Here is a 20423-nt window from a genome sequence, read left to right on the forward strand (position 1 = left end):
TGGTTTATTACAGGATATTGAATATAGTTCCCTGTGCTTTAGAGTAGGACCTTGTTGTTTATCTATTTTATATGTAGTAGATTGTATAAAAGTTCCTTTTTAACTATAATGTGGTATTTCCTGTAACTGGTATTTCTTAGGTCCTAAGAATCTCATTGCAATATTTGTTCCTTATTTCCAGAGTTGCAATCACATAGTTGTTAAATAAGATAATTTAAAATTTCCCTTTAATGGATTGCATGTGATTCTACATCTCCAGTATCCTGATTATCTGCATTTAAAAATGGAATACAAATGCCATCTGATTTTTCTATCTGTAAAATTTCTTTGCAGATACTTTTAATTACAATTCCTGGCTTTTTGATTAATTATACCTTAATTCTTTGGTATTTGGCATCTGTGAATAAATTAGTTTTGAAAACCACCACATGGTTATTATTTTCAGCTATCCTTGTGAGTTCAGATCCTATGCTGACTTCATCTTCTATAAAAGACCTGGGTAAGTATATTTTTCTCTTTTCCTATATTTAAAATATATTCCATGCTTAAACTGTCTAGTTTTAAGATCTTTTGTTCACTATAGCTTTTCACTATGTGAAGTGGGGTGCTGGGACATTGGGGATTGAGCATAGAGATTCAGGTGGTGATGCTTAGAAAAGAAGGAAATGCCAGTGATGGGCTTACTGGCATTTTAAGTCTTACATTCAGTTGTGGAATAGGGCAGGGGATTATTTGTAATCCTTGACTTTATACATGCTTCTATCCTGAGCCAACAGAGTAGTTCTGGGAGAATCACAATATTGCATGTACATTGCGGTGACATTTCTATTGCCCCAAACCCCTTTTCTGTTGAAAACACTGTCATTAAGATAATGCTATTGGAAAAAAAAAAAAAAAAAAAAAAAAGAAAGAAAAAGTCGTTGGAGTGTTTGTCACCATTAAGACCAAAAGCCTAAAAAGTCAAAAACAATAAAATCATTAATGATACAGTGTGTACTATTTTAGGAGAAAGAAATCTATATTTAGAAGTATAAAATATCAAGTCAATGTAATCCAGAAAAAAATCCAAGAGCCTCATTCAAAAAAAAAATTACCTAATTTGTATTCCCTCAGCTATTTTTTAGTAATGAGAACAAAAACATTTGCTTTAAAGTAGAATTAAAGTATAATTTTAATATGGCACATACATGCACATACACACACACATACTTTTTATGGCCACTTGAAAAGGAAAGAGCTCTCTGAGGCAAGTAGAAACAGAGTAGTGCAGAAACCTCAATTGTACCTATGTGAATAAAGAAAAGCCATATCTTTAAGACAAGGAGATTTGTCTGTCCCTCAACCCTGCTTCTATGAGACTCTGTCAATGTCAGGCCCTTTCCTACTCAAAAGATTTGGAAGAGTTCTATGCTACCTGAGAGAATTCCATACTCCTCTTAATTGGAATCTAGTTACTTATTCCACTGACTTCCTGGCTTACCATTGTTGAATTTAAATAATTTCTTTGGGTTGAGTTACAAGGTTGTTCTCATAAACTTTGGCCATCTTGTCGTTACTTTTGGAATTTTATTTTTCTCCTCAATTTGCATCTTAAAAAAAATTTTTTTAAATAAAGTATCTTTCTCTTGGCAACATTTTTGTCTGAGTTTTCAAAACAAGACTTTTATATATTTTTTACTTTATTCTCAAAAATAAAATCTGCCCAGGCCAATGTCTGGAGTACATGAATACATTCACATTGTTTTGAGCTTTTTAGGGTCCACTGACTTCTCTTATGTTCCTTGTCTGTTATTTATTTCTAAATACTCACATTTTGTTATAGCCCCATTTTCTAAAATGGAATAGTTATACAACAGTGTCAGTTAGGGTTTGTCTTTGTCTTTGTTTTTGACTAAAAAGCCACCACCAAAACATAGTGGCTTAAAACTACAATTATATATATATATATATATATATATATTTTTTAAACATCTTTATTGGAGTATAATTGCTTTACAATGGTGTGTTAGTTTCTGCTTTATAACAAAGTGAATCAGTTATACATATACATATGTTCCCATATCTCTTCCCTCTTGCGTCTCCTTCCCTCCCACTCTCCCTGATGGCATAGGCTGGGCTCCACTGATTGTGGCTAGGCTTACTAATGAATCTCCAGTCAGCTGGAGGGTCATTTGGGGACTAAGTGATCTAGGATGGCCTCAACTAGGAAGATTCACCTTTCTTCCATGTATTTCTCACATTCCTCCAGAAGGGTAGCCAGGGAATGCTGCCATGGTGGTGGCAGGGATCCAAGAGAGAGGAAGCAGAAATCTTCCTCAAGCCTCTGCTTTCATCAAGTCTCATTAAAAAATAGTATTTTTTTTTAATTTAAAAATCAGAACTCTTTGGTGAGAGAAACTGCAACTTCTTACAGCAGAGGGCCTGGATGAAGGGAGAGGTGAAGAATTGGACCATCAAGGCAATTGAACTTCCACAGGAACAGACTGCCTTGGCTTTTCTTCTCTTCCAACAGCATACTTACTGTATTAGATTGTGATCACAACTATAGAGTGGTTGGTTCACAGGGAGGGCTTTTACCATTTCCTTAATAATATTTCCTTTCTATGGACATTTTGAAAACCATTAAAGGTGCTCAAAGTTATAGTTTTCCCCTACAGGCACATTGAATAGCAAAGAAAAATGATAATTGATGGATATCTAAACTTAGAATATCATCATAAATAGAGGAGGATGAGGATGGAAGTAGATTATATCAGGGTGCTCTCCATTAATGGAGCTTGATTTCTAAAACCATCGAAAGTGATGTATGAGAAAGTCAGACAATGTCTAATTATAGTGTGATTATCAGGACAATTGCCTTAATACTTTGATTGGGTACCATGGTATAAAGCCTTAGTTTATAAATATACTTTATTCCTCCACCATCAGTTTTTCTTGTCTTAAATGCATGATGTATGTATTTATATAAGCCAAGTCTCAGAATTAAAAGTAATAAATTTTATGTTTTCATCTGTGCTTTGAAACAAGGAATGAGAGCTCTAATTGATTATCTTACTTACATAAACTATAATCAACCACAATTAATTTGGTAACTAATCACGGTGATCTAGACTTAACTTGTAGTTGATACATAATGAAATTTCCTTGAAGGGAGTTTACAAACATGACTAAAGTATACTTAAGTATGTAGGAAAAGTATGTGATATAAATACATAGCTGAATATCCTTCTAATTGTTGATAAAATTTTATTCTTCAACATTGATGAAGTTTTTCCCACCTTAAAAAAATATTTTTCCTTCTGCAGGTCTTTCTAGAGGCCTCGTCAATTTAATTAATGGAGAAAGTCTGATGACCTCTATAGTGTCTTTAATAGTGTTTACTAGTATTATGGATATTAACTTTGGCTTGCAAAAAAAAGTAAACTATTCCTTAGGTAAGGACTTATTTTTTTCTTAATTTCTTAAAATTAGAATCCTGTATTTTCTGAAAGTTTACATGGATTTTGTAACACCTTACCATAAGTTATGCTTATACAAACATAATTGTATTAGTATAATGATTTACTCTTTACAAAGCACTACCACACATCCCTTATTTAATATCTGTTGTAGTTTTGTTGTGAGGCTGAGTTGGGACTTTTCACGAGGATGCATATAGAAGCAACATTCCACAGGCCTAGGCTGAATCAGAATGCTTGATAACAAGAATGAGGGATGTTGTTTTTTATGCGTTGAAGATGAACTCAAAAGATAAGCCAAGTAGTGCATCCACCAGTGGCGAGAGGAGGTGGCTTCCCTTCCCTTCCCCTGGGACTATCTCCCTGCAGGCAATACAGAAAGCTGTCAGCTCAGGGAGGAAATGTGAGTTATACAGCCATCTACAAGGCCTGAGCGCAGTGCTTGTAAGCAAAGAGACTGTAATATGCCTGGAAGCTCATTTACCACATTCAGATAGCCCTGAACAATAAGTATTTTATTTCCTTTATCATATGTGTATGTGTGCATTTGTGTGTATGAAATAAATGATATATGCACACTATAATGAGTGATTATAAAGTATTCATAAAGTATACAGATGAGTAATTATCACTCAGGACCAGAAATACAGTTACCGGCACTCCCATGAGCATCTTATATGTCCCTTCCCCATGCTTTCAGTGGTGCTCAGAGTGTAGTCTCAATAAAATTAGAAATTAAAAAGGAGAAGTTACAATCAACACCACAGAAATACAAAGGACCATAGGAGACTACTATAGGCAACTGTATGCCACTAAAATGGACCCCTAGAAGAAATGGACAATTTTTTAGAAAGGTACAATCTCCCAAGACCAAACCAGGAAGAAATAGAAAATATGAACAGACTAATTACAAGCACTGAAATTGAATCTGTGATTTCAAAAACTCCCAACAAACAAAGGACCAGGACCAGATGGCTTCACAGGGGAATTCTACCAAACATTTAGAGAAGAATTAATACCTATTCTTCTGAAACTATTCCAAAAAATTGCAGAGGAAAGAACACTTCCAAACTCATTCTATGAGGTCACCATCACTCTCATACCAAAACCAGACAAAGATACAAAAAAAAAGAAAGAGAATTACAGGCCAATATCACTCAATATCACTGATGAACATAGATGCAAAAATCCTCCACAAAACACTAGCAATCCAAATCCAGCAATACATTAAAAGGATCATACCCCATGATCAAGTGGGATTTATTCCAGGGTTGCAAGGATTTTTCAGTATCTGCAAACCAATCCATGTGATACACCACATTAACAAATTGAAGAATAAAATCCATATGATCATCTCAATAGATGTAGAAAAAGCTTTTGATAAAATTCAACATCCATTTATGATAAAATCTTTCCAGAAAGTGAGTGTAGAGGGAACCTACCTCAATATAATAAAGGCCATATATGACAAACACACAGCTAACATCACATTCAATAGTGAAAAACTGAAAGCATTTCCTCTGTGATCAGGAACAAGACAAGGATGTCTGCTCTCCCCATTTTTATTCATCATGGTTTTGGAAGCCCTAGCCACAGAAATCAGAGGACAAAAAAAAAAAAGAATTAAAAGGGATCCAAATTGGAAAAGAAGAAGTAAAACTGTCACTGTTCACAGATGACATGATACTATACACAGAAAATCCTAAAGACACTACCATAAAACTACTAGAGCTCATCAATGAATTTGGTAAAGTTGCAGGATACAAAGCTAATACACAGAAATCTGTTGAATTTCTATACACTAACAATGAAAGATCAAAAAGGGAAATTAAGGAAACAATCCCATTTACCACCACATCAAAAAAGATAAAATACCTAGGAATAAACCTACCTAAGGTGACAAAAGACCTGTGCTCTGAAAACTGTAAGACGCTGATGAAAGAAATCAAAGATGACACAAACAGATGGAAAGATATACATGTTCTTAGATTGGAAGAATAAATATTGTCAAAATGACTATACTACCAAAAGGCAATCTACGGAGTCAAGGCAATTCCTATCAAATTACCAATAGCATTTTTCACAGAACTAGAACAAAAAAATTTTTAATTTGTATGGAAACACAAAAGACTCAAAAGCAAACTTGAGAAAGAAAAACAGAGTTGGAGGAATCAGGCTCCCTGACCTCAGACTATACTACAAAGCTACAGTAATCAAAATGGTACAGTACTGGTATACCATACTGTTTTGATTACTGACTATTCTTTTCCAAAAAGAATCACCCCTCTCATGTCTTCCTCTAGGGAGCTGGTTCAAGTGGTGGACAATTAATTACCCTACTTGTGCATAAGAAGCACTTGCTTTCAGCATTGTTCTGTATCCAATTATTTTACCCAGGCCATGGCAGCTTGGAACATCAACTGGAACCCCAGTTTAGCACAGGAAGGTACATTCTCTTTAAATTCTTCATATATGCCATCTGTGGTGTATAAGAAAACCAAACCAACTACCTACATACAACCTTTTCCAAAATCCAGAATACAAAACGAGGTGACACCATACAGCACTTAGAGAGTTTTTACCATAAAACTTGCTGCAGATAAGGGCTTCCTGAAGATGAATAAGGTGAACAAAAAAGAAATGTTTATATTCAGAAGCATCTTAAAAACTCAAGAGCCACCCTTGGGGGAAACTGAAAAATGTAAAATGTAGTCATACATGCTGGTCAGAAGGATCCAAGCCCAGCCCCTATACCTGATCTAGTATTCTACCAGGTCCCATTTAAGATAGTAAATACTGATCACAGAATTTCAGGGAACTTTATCAGAGGCAACATCTACAATCTAATCAAAAGAACTTTCTTGATATTCACTGAGAAGCAAAAAAAAAAAAAAAAAAAAAAAAGAAAAGTAAAAAGAAAAGTACTGATTTAGAAGTTAATTCATTCATTAATCCAACAGTTACTTGTTGATGTGTACTATGTGATAGCTCCTATTCTAGGCCCTGGTGATTCAGCCATGAACATAATAGTCCTTGCTTTTTTGGAGCTTGCCTCAAAATTTTGACTATAATCAATGGAATAGAATTTTGTTTTTGATTAGATTTCAGAGGAGTACAAACTTTTAAGTAATCACTGTTAAAATGATAATAGTAACAACATTTTATTACAAATGTCTGCTGTAGAAAGAAGAGAAAAGTGAACTTATTTTCTTCGACATCAGGACTTTCTCTGAATTTTTAATAGGAGAATTTCCCCTAAGAAAGGTTCTTGATAAGTTTTACTGGTATTTCATTTATATCAGTTAACACAGCTGTGAAACAGTAATTTTCATAGTAATCATTATTTTACAACATGTGATTATTTAAACAGTAGTGCTCTATCTTTGAAGTGAACACATATTTCATAATAGGGAAAACCAAGAAGTTACTGCACTCAGAGGTTCTTACCTTTTCCTATTTGTATATTAGAAGTTTAAGAACATTATAAGAAATAATGGATTTGCTTTGAGGCTTTTCCTAACCTAATAAATCCATTCAGCATATATTGTACTCATTAAGAGCTATTTTTCTTTCTTAAAGGGGAAAGCAACTTTTAAACTGGGTCTTTTAACTCCAGTTCCCTGCATTTTTCTGAAACCAGAGTTGGCCTCCAGCCTATGTTTCATTTACAGGAGGTGCTGGATTCCCAAAATTATCATCATGGTCAACTTCATACCTAGAATGGATGTGACTTAGAGGGTCATTCATGAAATTCTCCTCCCAAGTTCACACTATCCCTACGGATGTTAAATCTTTCTGCTTGGCATATCTAGAAACCGTGGCTCCCTTTCAGCCATAGGAATGAGACTAGGTAGAGAAGGAATCTAAATAGCCTCAGTACTCTTAACAGTGCCCTCTCCACCAGTGGACATGATTGAGGATTCATAAATGGATTCTTTCTCCTTCATTTTACTATCTAAGAGCATAGTTCTAGGATTTACTTCCCCAAATTTAGCCTTGTTTTTTGATGTGGTTGCTGTTGCTGTTTTCTGTTGGCCATTCTTTGTTTCGATTTTGTTCTTGCTCTTCACATATTCTGTTGAAGTTGACCCTTCAGGCTTTCCTGACCCCAAGACCCACTCTCATCTGTAATTCAAACTTTGCTCCTCTGTTCCTCACCCTGCAAAGGTGGGAAGGACTTCCTCACCCACTGAAAATGCCTGATTCCGGCAATCAAGGCTATCAAGGGCTTAGGTCTCCTGTTTTCCTGGGGAGGGCATCATAACGACTGTAGAAAGCAATTTGGCAAGATATAATAATATCGATAAAGGATCAACTATCCTTTAGTGTAGTAATTCCACTTCTGGGGACTAAGGAAGTAATCAGAGAATTACAAAATAATTATGTACAGAAATACACACTGCAACATTGCTTATCAGGGAAAAAACTGGAAACAATGAAATGCCCAACAATAAGGAACCAATTGGATCGGTTTGGCAGGCCAAGACAATACAGGAAATTCACTCAGCTGGGACTCAGAGGCATTCCTTGTTTTGTATTTCTTTGTGTGTATTATGTTAGACCTGGAAAATAAGTTCCATGGGTTTAGAGAATTTCTACTTCTTGTTCATTACTGTTTTTCCAAAATGTATTACAATTTTGGCACTGAATAAATATATATTCCCTAATGGGGACTGAAAAAAGCTCTTAAACTAAACTGATCAAATTTTACAAATTTGTGTCTGACTTTTAACATTTGAAAAGAAACTCTTTCAATTTAAGAATAAGAAAATACCCTACATCTACCCCAAAAACTATGAGCTATTTTTAAAGAGAATGACAAAAAGAAAAGTTGACCCAGATTATCACTTAAAATTAAGAGCAAGTAAGTTCTATTAATTATTTCCTGTTTACTCCCCTTTCTTACAGCTCATAGCATCATGGATAAAATTTGGTCATATTGTATAGAAAGTCTCTTGTTTGGAATTCTAACTTCAAAACTGGTACAATTGTGGTTGTCTACTGTTTTTGGAGATGATGTGAATCATATAAGTCTCAGCCTTTCAATTCTATACCTCATCTTTTATATTTGTAAGTAAGAGGGATATGCCTAAAATTAAATGATGTAGAAAAATTGAAAATAAAGATATGGGAAATATTTAGGCCAAAAAAGAACATTCAACTGATCTAGAAGGAATATTTTTGAAAACAATGTATCAAAGGAGATTAAAAATATGAATATGTATACAATGGAAAACAATGTGCCAAGATATATAAAGACAATTATAAATGACAAGAGAAATTTGACAAAATCATTACAATGAGATACTTTATCATGCCTTTCCTAGATAATTTCATAACCAAGTGGACAAAAAAATGACTATGGCTATAAAAAGATTTAAATAAAAACTCAAATGCTTGGCTCACAAGATATATAAAGAGTTTTATCTTCCAAAACAGAATACTTATCCTTTACATAGACATATAGACATTAACAGAAATAAACTAGACTAGAAGAACATTACAATAAAATTTCAAACATTGCTCAACCACAATGCAATTAAATGCTAACTTCAAAAGGAGGATCTTTAAAAATAAACATTCTAACTGCCTGAAATTTAAAAAAACTTTTCTTGGTAACTCTTCAATCAAAAAGGAAATAAAAATAGAAGTTACAGATCAAGGAAGGCTAAACATTAGAAACTCTATCAACATTACTAATCCATTTACCACAACTCCCTTCTCAAAGAAGTATGGCAGGCAATGATAATTAGCCATATCACTGTTCCCTGACAGAGCCTCAGAATCACTTTCAACCCAGCCCTTTAGACAGCTCCACAAATGATTTGGAGTTGGCATGTGTGATAATACTTACTTCCCAAATTACACTATGTCTTTCCATTACACTTAGGAATAAGAGTGTTGCCTAGCCTCATATCCGTGATTAAACACAGATGTAGAGAATGGACTTGAGGACGTGGGGAAGGGGAAGGGGAAGCTGGGACAAAGTGAGAGAGTGCACGGACTTATATATACTACCAAATGTAAAATAGATAGCTAGTGGGAAGCAGCTGCATAGCACAGGGAGATAAGCTGGGTGCTTTGTGACCACCTAGAGGGGTGCGATAGGGAGGGTGGGAGGGGGAGACACAAGAGGGAGGAGATATGGGGATATAAGTATACGTGTAGCTGATTCACTTTGTTATAAAGCAGAAACTAACACAGCATTGTAAAGCAATTATACTCCAATAAAGAGGTTAAAAAAAAAAAGTTCTGAAAGCTCTAGCTAATATAATAAGAAAAAAAGAAAGATGTTTATACATTTTAAAGGAGAAAATGGTTACATTAGTCACAGCATTTTAGATTATATAGAAACACCCAAGAGAATTAATTAATAAACTAAGACAAAACATTTTAGATTATATAGAAACACCCAAGAGAATTAATTAATAAACTAAGAAAACAAGGTTCTTTAATAGTTTGATATAAGGCAAATATACAAAAATTAATAAATCAAATAGCATTCTTATAAAGCAGCAGTAACTAGTTATAAAATATAATGAAAATTGATTCTCTTTACATTAGCAAAAAGTTATAAAATATCAAGGAATAAACTTAACAAGAAGTTTGGACTTAAACAGAAAGCTACACATTTTATACTTCTGAGAAATATAAAATTTAAATAGACACAAAGAAAAGCTTCTTTTTAGAAATGCTAGAGTAACAGGATTCACTACTTTCATGTCTGAGGAAGGAAAGGCAGAACATAGGGATGTGAGGTTTCCTAACTAATCTGGATTTAAACCAATTATAATCTAGTGAGGTTGCACAATCGTTAATGAATTAATAGACAGTGAGAGAATAATGAGTCAGTACAAGTACATTCGTTACATACTACTTTAATGGTGTATTCCTAATGCTACAAAATTTATATTCCAGCAAACATAATTTCCTCTAACATCATTAAGTAAGCATAGCCTCAAGATTAAGAGTTACACTCAAGGAAATAATTTTATCTATTTTAATTTTAAAAATTGAATTATCATTGATTTACAATATTATATTAGTTTCAGGTGTACAACATAGTGATTCAGTATTTTTACAGATTATACTCCATTCTAAGTTATTACAAAATAATGGCTATATTTCCTTGCACTGTACAGTAGATCCTTGTTGTGTATTTATTTTATACATGATAATTTGTATCTCATAATCCCCTACCCTATCTCCAAGAAAATTATTTTAAATTTTTAGAGTCAAGATGTCTCAATAAACATTTTAGCAAAAAAAAAAATCCTAGGACAGAATTTCATGAAAACAGATAATGAGTAAATATAAATCTAATGTAAAATAACTTTTACCCTGACCTAGCTTATTGTTTATATTAATATCTTCAAGGTAGTCATCATAAATATTTTCCAAATTTTACCATTACTTAACAAGTTATAAAGAGTAGTCCAGGATTTGATCTCAAAGCACATGCATCCACAGTTTCCTCTTCCTTCACGATTCAAAACTGACTAAGTAAAGTGTTCGTTTCTGGCTTAGGTATCATTCCTAGCCAGAACTAAAATAAAGAATATAAAACTTGTAATTTTCCATCTCTAGAAAGGAAGACTCAATAGTGTGATAATGTTGTACATTTCATCAAATTAAGATTATCACAATCTGAATCAAATAATGATAGAATTTTGGAGGGAGGTGAAATTTTACAGAATAATTTTAAAAATTCATCTGGAAACAAACTGTGAGACTATGCATGACAACTTTTTTAAAGTGAAGAATTTTACAATTAGGTAAGTATTAAACATTTAAAAAGCCTATAGTAATTAAAATACAACTGCTATTAACAGGGAAATACAAAGTAAACCAAAGAAACAGAAGGGGCACAAAACAGATCCATGTATGACAATTTGATAAACATGGCCATAATGGTCAAAGTGGCATATCCATAATATTCTTCGATATTAAAACAAAAATTTTAATTTGTACTTGTTAACTAGAACAATGTCTAGTTCAGAGAAAAAAAAAATTAAGAGAAAAAAAATAAGCCCATTACAGAACTGTATTGCTGTATAATCCCTCTGTAGTTTTTCTTAATGTGTGACTGTATATATGTATGTTAGAAGAAAGCCTCTGTGAGTGTTCACAGGGTACTCCACTCCTCTCTAAGATCTTAATCCAATTATCTTAAGCTTCCAATTCTATAGTCTATGAAAACCCAAAGATATCTCCTCACAATTTCTGAAAATTTCTGGAGTTTTCTTCCTCATAATCTCTGCTGCCTCCTCATAAATATATAGCAATTTCTTCTTCTTAGTAAACTCTAGTGAAGATGGAGACAAGGGGAGCTCACAAGGAAAATTACGTTGTGTAGTTCACAACTCTATGAGATCTAACAGCTACCCATATCTCCTCACTTTTCCATGTTTCCCGCTTAATTTTTACCACTTGTCTCCAGTATAGAAATTCAGCAAGCAGCCTTTAATGCTTGGAGTTGCCTTCTGGGTGTCTCATTCTGTACTTTCAAGTAGCTTATCTTATGATTTTTTTCTAGGCAAATATAGTCCTCTCTTCAATAGAAATTTCAATCAAAATGTTCTTTACTATGCGGCTGCTTCCCACTAGCTATCTACCTTACATTTGGTAGCGTATATATGTCCATGCTTTGTGACTGCCTGGAGGGGTGGAATGGGGAGGGTGGGAGGGAGGGGGACGCAAGAAGGAAGAGATATGGGAACATATGTATATGTATAACTGATTCACTTTGTTATGGGGCAGAAACTAACACACCACTGTAAAGCAATTATACTCCAATAAAGATGTAAAAAAAAAAAAAGAGGAAACAAACAAACAAACAAAATGTTCTTTAAAACTATACCTGAAGTCCTGGCAGTGGAATTATGGGTATTCCCTTTTTCTAAAAAATATAATCTCTATACTGTATCATATTATTTGAATTTTTCACAGTGATAATATATCACTTTTATAAGCTACTTTCAAAATTATTTTTCCCTCTAGCTCATGAAAGCTATGAGAATGTTTAAGAATATTCCACAGTTTTGTACACTTTTCGGTCCCTGACAGTAAATTCACCAAACCAAAATTAAACTGGGGGAGTAGATCCATATTAGGTTTCTATTGGCTCCACTCCCTTAGTCTTGTCACAAGATCAAACCATTTCTATCTCCTACTGTCTTCTAAGAAAAAGTATGTGAAGTGAGCTAGTCCATAGAGAGCTCATCAGCTCACTTCTATTTAATTCATCCAGAGCCCCTCTGAAAAAATTAGACCTGTGAAGGGTGCTCTAGCCTCACTAGGGCACATGAAGAGATTTGTGAACTCCACATTGTTGCCAATTTTCAGAAGCCAAAGCAGTGCAAGGATGTTCATTACAGACTTTTCTGCACAGTTGGGTATGAATCTAAGGAGGAAGAAGGACAATGGGTGGTGATAATAATTTGTGATATTATCCAGTTGAAACCAAGGGGGATAGCCTCTCTATATGAAGTCACTGCTATCAGATATCTGATGTTTTCATCTCTGGCAAAATTTGTGCCACTGTTGATGTAAAATTAATATTTTATATTTGTTTCTTTAAAAACATAGGTAAGCTAGTTGGAATGTCTGGAATATTTACCATCGTCGTTATGGGACTTTTTTTAAATTCTACAAGTTTTAAACCAGGAGTTGAAGCACTTCTTCTTGAGTGAGTGGCTAGCATATTTTCACTTTGTTTCGTACATTAGAAGTTATAATATTGTAATAGTAACTACATCTACGTCTACATGGTCAAAATAAGACACTGACTTGAAAACTAGCTAACTAAAAACCCGTTCTAAAAACTCTGTTGCCTATGTCCTCTAAACCTCCATCTTTAAGCAAAATTTGTAACCTCACTTTGAGTTCATGTTGACTCTATTTCACCACTAATTCCCTTAAGTCTGACCATATTACTCAGTAATGTTCAGTCTAATCCCCTAGACAGGGGTTAGGATTAAGGTAAGGCAACTGAGGCCTTCATCTCAGGCACAAAATTTAAGAGGGTGCCAAAACACTCAGTAATCAAAGCAAATATTTTAATGCAATATTTTAAAATTGAAATTAATACAAAAAATCCATGGTGAAAATACAAAATTTTAAAAGAAAGATCAGTATTACTAACAATTCCTTTTGCCTCAGGCTCCAATATGGGTCAGTTTGGCACTGCCACTAGAATGGAAGACCAATATTTTAAGGACAGTGAAGAGAGGCCATGCAAAGCAAATTAAAAGATTAAGCTGGGGCATTTAAATACAATTGGCAGTGTTAAAAAAGAAAATAGAAGAGTACAAATTGTGCCTTGCTCAAGGGCACCCAGCTGAGGGGGTGAGTGGAATCTGTGTCAGTCTTGAAGAAGGGGTACTTTCTGTAATGTTCCAATACATGGGATGGGAACTTGGCCTAAATCACACAATGGCAACATATTAATATGTGTTAACAGAGGCCCTGAACATAATCAATGATTTTTTGGCTTTTGGGAGATCATTATGGAAGATGAAGTAAGTTCAGAAGTCAGAAGCTGAAAAGTATAGGATTTTATAGGATTTGAGAGCACGTCACTAAAATTTCCTGTCAATTACAAAGGAAGCCAGTTGTACTAGCAGCTAGGCAGCATTAATTGGGCCACCATTGTAAGAAGAATTTAAAATGTTATGCATGTATTTATATCTATGGGAAGTGATTCTGAAGGCTCCCTTCATTCTTGCTGTAACTGAAAGCTGGATCTCCCCTGAAGACATTATTTCCCTCGTGTTCCTTAAAGGTTATAGTGTCTTTCTCACCTGCATCCCTGGTGCTATAAGACTAGGGTTGAGGTGGGTGATTTTTCTGTACCTCAGTCATTTCTATATTATTTTTCTTATTCTTCCCCAGAGGAGCCCAGTTTTGAAGCTCATGCCATCAGATTATACCATCGGCCACCCTCTTGGTTGTAGTTATCTCTAGAACTCTGAGTCACACTCTCCATTTTGTGAAGATCTTGGCCGCTGTCTCACTGCGACTCTCTCCAACATCATGCTATCACCATCCTTAGTGGCATCAATCAATATTCACACAGTTGATCCTACTATTCCCTCACCTTTCAATTCCAAGACTTCATCTCCTCCTGTGAGCACATCTATCACTCCGCTTCAGCCACCCACTTTATGCTCATAAAAATAATAACTTCATAATCTCAATTTCAAGAATCTTACTATCTAAAATATAATATGTGGCAGCTCCTACTCTCTGAGACAGTAGAAATCTAAGATAATAATGGTAAATCCTATAAGAGTCTACAGCAGGTCCATGCTACTCTCTAAGAGAGGAGGTGCACCATCTCCCATCTTTTCAGCTTAACCCCCTAGGACCCCAATTCTAACAATTCTGTTGTCACACTGAGAATATAACGCATTGAACCTATGATGTTTTCTGACCCTCACCCACCTCATTTCCTCCTTACCCAGATCATTTCTTTTCTTTAAAACCATCTAATAACTTCTCATTTGGCTACAAGTCAAAGTTGTTTCACTGGCAAACAAATGATGTATTTGTCCCCCTGTTACTTCTGTGATTCATTTCTACCACCCTCACCCTCACCCACCCTGCTCTAGCCACACTTGTTATTCCTCAAATATACCAAACAGGCTTCCTGTTTGGGCTTGTGTTCTTGTGCTTCTGCTCTTGAAATGTGCTTCCTTTACATATTGGCATAAGTAGCTGCCAATTTCATGCTTCTATTTCATGCTTCTATTCATACATCACCTTGTTAGAAAGAAATTCCCCAAATAAGAGATACTTCCTTGTCAACCCATATAATTCTTCTTAAGTCATATAGTACTACTTGGTTTATTTTTATTTTTTAAATTTTATTTTAATTTTGTTTATTTTTGGTTGCATTGGGTCTTCGCTGCCGTGTGCGGGCTTTCTCTAGTTGCCGCGAGTGGGAGATACTCTTCATTGCGATGCGAGGGCTTCTCATTGCAGTGGCTTCTCTTGTTGCTGAGCACAGGTTCTAGGCACGTAGGCTTCAGTAGTTGTGGCACACGGGCTCAGTAGTTGTGGCTCACAGACTCTAGAGTGCAGGCTCAGTTGTGGCGCTCGGGCTTAGTTGCTCTGCAGCATGTGGGATCTTCCCGGACCAGGGATCGAACCCATGTCCTCTGCATTGACAGGTGGATTCTTAACCACTGTGCCACCAGGGAAGTGACAACCTGTATAATATTTTATTCTTGGCAAATTGATGTCCCTAAAATGTCCAGGCCATAAGGTCTTATCATTCCTCTAGGCCAAGGGCTGTGCAACATTGAGATATAAAAATGATACAGATGCCTAGATCTATAGTATCAAAATCTATGAGGGTGAGAGCATGGGATATCTGATTTTAAAAAACTCTTCCAAGATGATACTTATATACAGAAAGGGTTGTGACCCTTTGCTCCCGTAAAAGGTCTAGATTTGTTAGGATAACTCATGATCACCAAATAAAGGAAACAGACTTTAAAAAAAAATTCAGAAGCTTTTTTCTGTGTGCCTGACTGATTGAACACACACACGTACATGCGCACGTCTATTAGATGGATTTGGAGCTTGGTTATTCAGCTCATATCCACTCTGAATTTGGTGGGCATTGATTCCTTACAGAATCTGGTTTCCTCCTCATAAGATTTCTCCCGTTAATTTCTACCATATATGAAAGAGTCTTGATAACTCTTCAATATATGTCACTTAATTGATTTGATTACATTTTGTGCTAATCTCAACAAGACTGAGATTTTTGATATTTGGAGACATTTTCCCACAGCGTTTCATGTTGAAATTTTCTCTGGTAATGCCTAGGTATTTGTGTTTCAGGGACAGAGTCTGGCAGCATATGGGTAAAACCAAGCTCTTTTTCCTCTCATAAAATGGTGTTCATGTGCCCTTTTAATCTTTTCCATTTATTTTGCTACACATATAATGTCAACCTTAAAGACATGAAATATACAGAAAGATAACATGAAGTTTTAAATAGCTATGGTCCCAACACCCAAAAATGACAAATACTCGTGTCTGAGTGTACTTTTTCAAACTGCTTTGCCTGCAGCTGATGAGAACGTGAGCTTTGGGAATGATGCAGAGTTTTCCTAGGCTCTGGAGTACTTGAATAAGTACAGACTCAGAAATCACAAAAGGAGAATCTACAAAGGGCATTCATGTGAATAAAAGATTCATTCACATATTCTAAGTGCTAGCTAGATTTTGGGCAAAGGCTTAATTCTATCACTATGTAAATCAGACTAGTAGTTCAGTATTTCCTTTTAAAATAAACAATTTTAGATCTTCCTAATGATACAAGGACTTCACAATCAGTATTTTCCAGCTACTTGAACCATAGTGCCTGAATGAGTTCTGTCAAATAGTATAGCTACAACCTAACATATCTTTCAAAGTCAACCCAAATAGAAAGACACTAATTGACATTCAGTGTAAACTGGTTAAAATTGCTTTAGAAGTATTTGTTTACTTGCCTTAGTGCTCCTTACTCCCCAGTTAAATTATAAGCCCCTTGAGTGTTGGTGAATGCCTTATTCATCTTTATTTTCTTTATAATGCCTAGCACAATGCCTTACATAGGTAAGTCTTGCATTGAACATGTTAGATTAATTAATTATATTTAAATTTTTTTCTAAAAATGCAGATTCTGGAGTTGCCTATCATTTGTTGCTTTTCTTATGGTGTTCACTTTCATTGGACTTCTAATTCCTGCACATACATATTTATATATATCATTTTCTGATATATATTATTCATTAAATATCTGCTTAACACTTGTTGTTTTCAGGTAAGAAAGTCATTTGAATATTTCTATTTATAAGACATTGACTAAGCCTGAAGACATTCTTTAAATGACAGAGATGTTTCATACCTTAGAATGAAAAATTCACTCAAACTTTCCAAGGAATCATCAGCAAGTTAGCACTCAGTGTTTTATTCAATTTTTAACTACATTTCAAAGAAATGCAAACATGTTGTAAAATTTTTGAAAATTAGAAAAAAGAAAAAAACTTCTCATAATCTTACTACCTAGAAGCAACCACTATTAACATTTCGTATATTTCCTCCAGTGTTTTTTATTGTTTTTTATTCTATGAGGTTTCATGAAGTTAAACACCTATCATAAATAAAAATGTTATCTTGCTTTGTTCGCTTAATATTATATATTAATATTATATATATATTATATAACAAATAACTTACTCTTAATAAAGTATAGTTGGAAATTGCTTTTTAAAAATCAGGGAGGGACAAATTGGAAGACTGGGATTGATATATACATGCTACTATGAATAAAATAGATAACTAATAAGGACCTACTGTACAGCACAAGGAACTCTACTCAATGCTCTGTAATGGCTTATATAGGAAAAGAATCTAAAAAAGAGTGGATGTATGCATATGTATAACTGATTCATTTTGCTATACACCTGAAACTAATACAGCATTGTAAATCAACTCTACTCCAATAAAATTTTTTAAAAAAGAAAGATAACCTTTCTTTCCTCCTAAATTATTATTCACTATTATTTGATATCTGCTCTGTTCGGTGTTCTGACGATTCTGGCATTCTGCCATGTTACGTTATGTTATGTGATGTTATGTTTAGTTACTTTTAGGTTACATTTTTCTAGCTTTGATTCAAAAAAATTAAAAATAAATTAAATGATCACATGTCTAATAAATAAATAAAAATCATATGGAAGTTCTCCTTGTAAATGTCTTTTTTTACCTAAATAATTTTTGTAGCCCCCTTTCCAGTGTTAAAAGGCAGAAAACAATCTGCTTATGTAACTGAAAAGGAGATAACATAGAAGAGGAAAACCACCATAACAATTCTTTAATCTCCATCACCAAAATTGTTAACATTCTAATTCCATCTAGGAAGATTAGTTGGGACTCAACATCAAGTCAGCCAGTGCCAAGTAAATGGAAATTAGCCCCAAATTGTCAGATACAGTTAGTGTAAAATATAAGAATGATCTGTTATTAAAAGAAGAAATAGAAATGAATTAACTGATACTGGGCAGATTCAGTAAGATTAAAATCTACAAAGAAAAAGAAAGAGAGGACATTATTTTCTCTCGTATTTATTAGATTTGCTTTTATTTGTTTTTGAGATCTAGAATAGAGTATATCTACAAAATGTCTCTAACACTTTTTTTTCCACCTGGAGAAGCACCACTCAAAGGTGATGTGGAATTACTCCACTACTTTCCTAAGAGAAAGAAAGAAAAAGAATAATACCATTCTCTTGGTATGGAATGCCCTTCTGCCTTCCTTTCGTGCCATGCCAACAGAGTGTGAAAGATGGTTCATTGGTCTGAGAGTTGGCAGTTCCACAGGGAATAGATTGGAATAGCATAGAATGGGATGGAAAGAAATTTCTATAACAAAAATAACTTTTTAAAATCTGTTTTGTCTTTTAGACTTCTGGTCTTTCTATTATTGAGCCCTCTTTTGTCTCGACTTGGTCATGGTTTCAGCTGGCGCTGGGCATTCATTATGGTCTGGAGTGAAATGAAAGGGATTCCTAATATAAACATGGCTCTTCTGCTTGCCTACTCTGAATATTCTCTTGGATCTGAGAGGGAGAAATCTCAAGTAAAGAAAGATGTGGTTTTTTATTAGAATATTTTATGAAAACTGTTTCTGTGTACTAAAATATGCTTTTGTAGTGAGATCGCTCAACCCCACTTGGAATATGGGAGTGATTTAGCTATGATGGTAAAACTGGGGAGGGGAAAAACAACTGGCAACTTTCCTCTTCTCCATTCTAGCTTAAGGATTCCTAAATCCCTTCATCACACTCCTAAAAGATAGGTTTATTGTACAAGTTAAGAGAATTAAAATTTATAAGTCATTTAAAATATTACCTGATACAGAGTATGCACTTAATAAATGTTTCTATTTTTATTTACTTCTAACACCTACTCAAGAAAAGCAGAAACCTACTTATAATTGGCTCTATTGCCTTCTGTAACTTTATGAGGCCACATTTAGTAATGCTAGGAACCGAAACATTTTGTTTATTAACGGAAGTTATCTCTAAGATAGAACCCCCAAACTCTGCCTAACAGAACATAATGGGTATGACTCTCCCTCTACCTCATCTCAAAATAAGATAATTTCAAGGAGCTCTTTAAGAAATTTTCTATGCAGACATCACAACACATCTAATACTTCCATCGTGGCTTTTCTTTTTACATAAATTCCAAGAGTAAAGGGAACAGTACAAAGGCCATTATTATGTATAATCCAAACATTAAAAAACTAAATATTCAAACACTGCTTTCTAAACCAAAGTATCTAATATTACATGACCTCCTCCTTCTTTTTAACCTATCTCCACCTGCCTGAATAAAAATCAGCGGCATCATCATACATCCTGACCAGTATAATGGTGAACGTTGCACGTGGATATGGGTTCCGAAATTTTTAGTTGGTTGCTATTTACTGTGTGACCATCCACAAGTTATTTAATTCCCACCACCTCACCCAAGGTGTCAGTTTCCTCACTCCAAAACAGATTTAGTAATAATACCAATCGTTTGCTAATAAATATTTAACAAGTAACTTTCTCAGAGAGGGGGAGACCCTAAGTTGTAGTGTTTGCCAGTTTCTGTTGTGTAATCACTGGCACCAACAGGAATATCAATCTGCTCATAAACTTCCTGAAAATGTAATGATCAGCTCTCACAAACTTGTATGAGCCAGGTCTATCTGGCTATATCACTATCTCCACTGTCTCAAAGGGTTATTATGATAAATTGAAAATATACCTAAAATGCTTAACACATTGTTTAGCATATAGTAAATGTACAATAAATCTGAGCTATGATGATGATGATGATGATGTTGCCATGTAGACTTGCTTTCAAATAAAACTTTGGTAGATAAAATCATTTGAGAGATGTCTCAGTAGTAGTT

General features: G+C 34.5%; 1 protein-coding gene across 1 annotated transcript in view; it reads left to right on the plus strand.

Annotated features, from left to right (window-relative positions):
* SLC9C1 (solute carrier family 9 member C1) overlaps nucleotides 1-20423 on the plus strand; it is a 102131-nt gene that overhangs the window by 18298 nt on the left and 63410 nt on the right. The window contains exons 5-10 of the mRNA XM_073804229.1: nucleotides 334-499; nucleotides 3306-3434; nucleotides 8367-8528; nucleotides 13047-13146; nucleotides 17137-17280; nucleotides 18923-19097. Of these exons, the coding sequence (XP_073660330.1) occupies nucleotides 334-499; nucleotides 3306-3434; nucleotides 8367-8528; nucleotides 13047-13146; nucleotides 17137-17280; nucleotides 18923-19097 (876 nt within the window). The remainder of the gene's footprint in view (nucleotides 1-333; nucleotides 500-3305; nucleotides 3435-8366; nucleotides 8529-13046; nucleotides 13147-17136; nucleotides 17281-18922; nucleotides 19098-20423) is intronic.

Source organism: Tursiops truncatus, chromosome 4, assembly GCF_011762595.2.
Source record: "Tursiops truncatus isolate mTurTru1 chromosome 4, mTurTru1.mat.Y, whole genome shotgun sequence".
NCBI classification, from domain to species: Eukaryota; Metazoa; Chordata; class Mammalia; order Artiodactyla; family Delphinidae; genus Tursiops; species Tursiops truncatus.